At 45.1% G+C, this 6,000-nt stretch overlaps 1 protein-coding gene across 5 annotated transcripts in view; it reads right to left on the bottom strand.

The window, feature by feature from the left end:
- Positions 1 to 1,850: 1,850 nt before the first annotated feature.
- RTTN (rotatin) overlaps positions 1,851 to 6,000 on the bottom strand; it is a 146,723-nt gene continuing 142,573 nt past the window's right edge. For all 5 annotated transcript variants that reach the window (XM_029921773.1, XM_029921774.1, XM_029921772.1 and 2 more), the window contains 3 exons: positions 4,289 to 4,392; positions 3,135 to 3,204; positions 1,851 to 2,230 (listed from right to left, as the gene is read on the bottom strand). In XM_029921773.1, the coding sequence (XP_029777633.1) occupies positions 2,145 to 2,230; positions 3,135 to 3,204; positions 4,289 to 4,392 (260 nt within the window). In that variant the 3' untranslated portion in view covers positions 1,851 to 2,144. The remainder of the gene's footprint in view (positions 2,231 to 3,134; positions 3,205 to 4,288; positions 4,393 to 6,000) is intronic.

The following is a 6,000-nucleotide window of genomic DNA, read 5'->3' as shown; positions in this document are numbered from 1 at the left end:
AAGGTCCTGCCAAGACAGCTGCTGAGAGAGTGGGCGGGGACCTGAAGAACCTCCTGCTGACCAGTGTCCCCACGGGCTGCTAGATACACTCTGAAGAGACACAGATGGCAAGGGCTGCCGTCAGCACCAGGAACGCTCCGTGGCCCTGAGGCTTGTGTCCCTGGACACTGACAGACGGCAGGGCAACTCTTGCTGAAGTCATGACCTCTGTCCCTCTTCCGGTGACAGTCCTCTGGGGCTTCAGCAGGTGACGTCCCCACCTGGCTGGAGCTGCTGGGCCACAAATCCCCCCACACTGCCCCCTGGAACTGCTAGAGAAAATAATCTCAACTCTTCCTGATTCCAAAGATATGAGGCGAAGGACACCCCGATCTGTCAATCAGTCAATCAAGAACCATAAAGGAAATGATTATTTCCTTGGAGAGATCTGACTTTTTGTAGAAAAAGTGGTTGTTAGCTATAAGATCCAAATACAAAGACAGGAATCCCAATGAGGATAAGAAAGGAGGCAGCGCAGCATAGACAGACAGACTTCCTAGCTGCGCTCAGTCTCTGTTTGTTCGCCGCTAACACAGGGATAAGACAGATTAAATAATAAACGTTCTAAGAATAGCAGCTGTGAATAGAAAGAGCCCTTCAAAGGGAAGTGACGAAGAAATCCAGCTCATTATTCATCAGTGAGAGCTCACACGGTAATACCAAGAAAATGGCACAGAGTATAAGAAAGCAGGAGAAAAGGTAGAAATAATTCCCGATTCCTGCTCTCAGAATCAGGAATTTTTCAGAATATTGGCATGTCCATTTCTTTGAGTTAACTTAGGCAGCCCATAAACTTCTGAACTTCCTAGATCCATTGTTCTAATCAATACTTTTCAGACACTAAAATTTTTTGTTTATATTTCAATATTTAACATCTATTTTGTGCTCATGCTTCTAGCTTAAATAACATCTTCTGGCTTATTTTAGTGATGATGGCAATTTACTAAAGCACTTTAAAAATGTTATTTTGGGGGGGACACCTATGTGGCTCGGTACGCTGAGTATCTGATTCTTGAGTTTGGCTCAGGTCATGATCCCAAGGTCCTGAGATCGATCCCTGTGTTGGGCTCTGTGCGGAGCATGGAGCCTGTGCAAGATTCTTTCTCGCCTCTCTTCTCTGCTTGCTCTTTCTCTCTCTCTAAAATAAAACAAAAATGTTATTTTTTGTTAATTCAATTAAAATTTTTCTGTAAATAATGAGTGTATATAACTATGTGTTATATATATACACGCACACACACATTTGTTTTTCTTCTCTTACCACAATTTTCTTACTTTCAAAAGTGTTGGGAAAACTGCCCAAAGTGATCAGTACTTGAACTGACTCTAACTCAAGTCCTCAGGCCAGACCTACATGCCAGTTAAGGTTACACCAGGAATGCCTGACAGAACTTGTTCCTGCCAAGTTTTATTAAGTCTTATTCTTCACGATGTTTTGGGCTGAGCTAGAATTTGAACCCAGACCCTAGTTGATCATAAATTCTATTCCTCCTTTATTACTACACAGCATTTCAGAAGTTGAGAGGTGAAAATAATAAAATGTAACAGGTTTACAAATCGTATGCAAAGGAGTTAATATCACTAAAAATTGCATAAAGAAGCTACTCACGAAATCCTAGACATTTACATGCAAATATCTCTTCTCCAATGGATATGCCCTGGGCAAAATAAAGGTTTGTGAAGTAAGGATTTGTACTGACAAGAGCCAAATGCCATGTAATAAATTAAAGAAAAAAAGAAGATCAGAACACAATGTCATCTTCCAGTCGCCAAGATTTATATTCACGACAAAAGTCTGTGAGCAGCCATTATTCGTTTTCGGTTTCTAAAAATATTTTATTAAATAACTGTTAAATAGGACTTTTACAGAGCATAGAAAAAGGTGAAAGTGTTTATGTTCCCAGAAGTTTCTAGGTCTTTCTTCCATCATCGTCTCGCCTGCTGCTCTTGCTCACGGAGCCAGCACGGAGGACCGAGCGAGGGGGCCCCATCGGGAAGGAAGGGCACGGCCCTGCCGAGGCCCCAGGGGCGGCGCGGGGCCAGCTTCAAGGGGGCTCACCTGCGGCCCCCCGGCTCCGGGCTCCGGGAGGAGCCCCTCACGGGGCTCAGGAAGAATTAAGAAGCTGAACGAGGTTTTCAAGACATTTCAGATAATAGGCATTTAGAGGGTTTTCTTCTGAGTTGGAGAAAGCTGAAAGAGAAAAATAAAGAGAATGGAAGAGTAAGTGTATTAAATTCAGTACAGCTCTTAAGAGCTGTTATATTTGTTATTTATTACTTTATTTGTTATTTATACTTAAGCCAAAAAGTATAAACAAGGACAACACGCTCCATAATGGCTGCCATTACCTCTAATCCCAAATGAACGCCTTGCTCTCTGTTATGTGTTGTACCGTGCCTTCTAAATGCCTGAGTTCTGACATAACTCAATTATTCAGAACCTCTAGAAGCTCATGGTCACAGCAAGAAACCAAAACAACTACAAACCACTTCTAAAGAATCAGACTACAAAAATTAGTTACTAATTAATTAATAACAAAATTAATACCTAATTAACACAAACTAATAACTAAAAGCCTTTGTACAGAACAAGGACACAGTACAGGGCCTTAGCATAAAAAAGTGGTCAGAGAGGAACGCTCGTCGGAAACCCGTGTCACTTAAAATGAAAGAGGAGCAGTGAAAAGAAAACCCAGCCTCATCTCGCGATCACACTGCAGGGCAGGGGGTCTATTCGCGGAGACTGTAATTTGACGTTAGATCAAAGCTTTCTGTTCAAGGTCAATTCTAATTGGACCCAGTTCTTATCACCTCGGAACACACATACGCACAGTGGTAGCCACTGGCAAAGGACGTTTAGTGTAAGAGAAAAAAAACAGGAGTTGGAGAAAGTCACAGACACGTTTTAAGAAATTACTATCTCTCACACCTTCACCTATCAAAACATTTTATTATTTAAAAAGTGACGTAATGAGAAGCACGGACCAGTGTTGACAACTGCCTTTTGGTCGTGAACTGTCCCAATATTTCATTAATCAAAGAATTACTCAATAGCTTCCAAGTTTAACTGTAGTCTCTTTCATACTAAAACTTACTTTTCTTTGCTACGGAATACGCGTCATCCACTCTTCTTTTTATTGATGGATTTTTCAAAGTTGTTTTTGCCTGGAGGTGACACAGAGGAACCCATGAATCAGCTTGTTCCCACATACTATGGGTCAGGGCACTACAGGGCTCCTGCCGCCACAGCTGACCTCGGGCACCGAGTGGACCGGCAGAGAGCACAGGAAGGCAGTCCGGGGAGCACACGGGAGCACCCCCACTTGGCCGTTGCGCACACCCTTCCCCCTCTAAAGAGACTCCGATTCTGCTGTTCCATGTTCTTTCTCCCTGCGCTTCCCCTCACCCCTCTCCTAATCCCAAGTCTTAGAGGAAGACTCAGTCTTGGTTTCAATATTTCATATTCCCTGAACCCCGGATTTCAGATGAAATATATCAAACAGTACCAGTTGGTCAACAAATATTTACTAAGTGACTGTAAAGGGGCAAACCCTGTGCTAAGCCTCGGGGACACACGGTGGTGGAAGTGCAGCACAGCCCCCCGCCCGGTGCCCTGCTGCCAGCCTGCAGGGGAGCAGGGAGCACGGACAAGGGGCAAACAGCTGAGAGGGCACCTTCGGGGATGCGGTCTCTCCCTGGCCACAATTTACTTGTAGACACACAAGGCGTCTCTCAGGGGTGACATGTCTGCGATGAAAGACAAGACCAAAGGCCAGAGGGCAGGTGCGAGGCCGCACCTGCTCCAGCTCCCCGGTGGCTAGCCCAGGGCTGCAGCCGCCCGAGAGTCCGGTCCCCTCGGGCCTCAGCGCCGACACGAGCTTGACGAAGAGGAACCACACAGCTGGATAAAACTTTGTGATCTGGTTTTGTTTCAGGGTATCTTCTTCCCTAACACGTCTTCCAGTGGAAATGATCTATCCCAACATCACACCAATATGCCAAGTCAAGTTGTGCCAACAGGGAGAATTCACCCAAAAGAGACACCCGTCTGAAATGAGACATCCTGTTAATTAGAGGACAATGACTTCCACTGATGGCTCAACCAGTGTATAAACGCACAAGGCAACGAGGTCCCCGAGCTCGTCCTTTCTCTGTTTTGAATCTTGCTGCTACTCCTCGGGCGCCCCTGGCTCCACTCTCAGAGGCGTGGTGCTTGCCCCTGGCTAGAACGATGACTTTAAAAACTGACCTTTTGATAATTGTGAATCAGAGCCCAGAGCGCAGCTGCTCCAATCCTCCGCGCATGCTGAGTCTCGCCTTCCAGACAGGCAGCGAGCACACTGATGACTTTTTCTAATAATAAACACATTAGGGAAAAGAAAGAAAAAAAAGTTCAGTCCCAGACATCACAATGCATTGCGATCTTGGACTAGTCAGACACTCCCTTTGCCCCCGTCAGAATACACACACAGGTGGTATCTCTCCTGCGGTGACGGCCATCCTGTGTGCCCCTGCGGGGGACAACCTCACAGCAACCTATCTTCACGACACAACGGTCAGGGAGGCCGCGGCAGCTTTGTTCTTTTGGCCCTAATTCAGCAAAGTCACATTCATCTCAACAGCAATAGTGCAGAAGTAACTCCACAGAGAGTTGTATAAATGAGCTGTCCAATTAGAGCTCACACGTTGGTGCGCAGGAAAACAGATCTGCTCCTATGATAAATTATAAAGACCATCACACCAACGTCAATGGGAGGGGCTACTCCATAAAACAATAATCAAGAAATACCAAGTTAATTAAGGCTGTTAAAAAAGGACTAAACACTTTAGAGAAATGCTTTTGTGTATTTATGTGTCAGAGGAGAACATGATTTAAAGGCATATGAACACACAGGATCTGTCCCCTTTTTGCACCGCGAGGCAGAGTGTGAAGTCAAGCCTACAGGCCATCTGCACAGCCTCTGCTCAATTTGAGGGAAGACACAGAGAAGTCCAGTCCCAAGGAGATGTGTCAGGGCGTTTCCCAAGAGTATGTGAACCTACTTCTTACTGATTTTCCTTTATCAATATATTGTATCAAAGTATTTTTCCTCTAAAATGTGTGTTTAAAAGCATGTTGCATTCTTAAGGACTGTTACTGGGAACTCACTCTCTCTCTCTCTCTCTCTCTCTAACCACTCCCCACTCTACTGGATGCATCTAATTAAACTGTAACCGGGTTGAGGGCAGTCTATCTGTTCACTGATAAATATTCCAATCACAGTGCCGGTGTATCTTAGAGGGTCAATAAATACTAGTTGGATGAAAGATTCCATAACGAGGGGCACCTGGGTGGCTCAGTCAGTTAAGCATCCAACTTTGGCTCAGGTCATGATCTCGCGGTTCACGAGTTCAAGACCCTCGTCAGGCTTTGTGCTGACGGCTCACTCAGAGCCTGAAGCCTGCTTCAGATTCTGTGTCTACTCTCTCTCTTTCAAAAATAAAACATTAAAAAAATTTTTTTAAAGAAAGATTCCATAACTAAAGCAACAAAAATGCTGTTTAGGTGATTCTATTTAGTTTTTACTTTTTAATTATTTTATTTATTTGAGAAAAGATAACAGTAAAAAAAAAGAAAAAAGAAACAAAAAGCGGCTCCATAAAGAGAGTTCCGTACAGTCGAGGGACGGGGTGGGAGGTGCGCACGGCGCTGACCCTCCTGCCAGCCAGCCCTGCTCCGTCGCCCGCCTCCCGCGCTCCCTGGCTTCCCCGTGACTCGTCTACCTCATCAGTTGCCTGGTGGGACTCATTCTGTGAGGCTGGACGGGGCACATCCTCAAATGAACAGGCGGGTCCCATGTGTCTTTCTGAGATTCACCAAGGGACGGTTTTAAACAGTGCACTAAACACAGCATGTGACCCGTGATCTGAAGGCGTTTGTAGTAACTCCTTCTCCCGGTCACTCTCTCTTAAGCATTTTTA

This window comes from Suricata suricatta, chromosome 14, assembly GCF_006229205.1.
Source record: "Suricata suricatta isolate VVHF042 chromosome 14, meerkat_22Aug2017_6uvM2_HiC, whole genome shotgun sequence".
Classification (NCBI taxonomy): Eukaryota; Metazoa; Chordata; class Mammalia; order Carnivora; family Herpestidae; genus Suricata; species Suricata suricatta.
The sequence above is the reverse complement of the archived record's forward strand: the minus strand, read 5'-3'. Positions and strand labels throughout refer to the sequence as shown.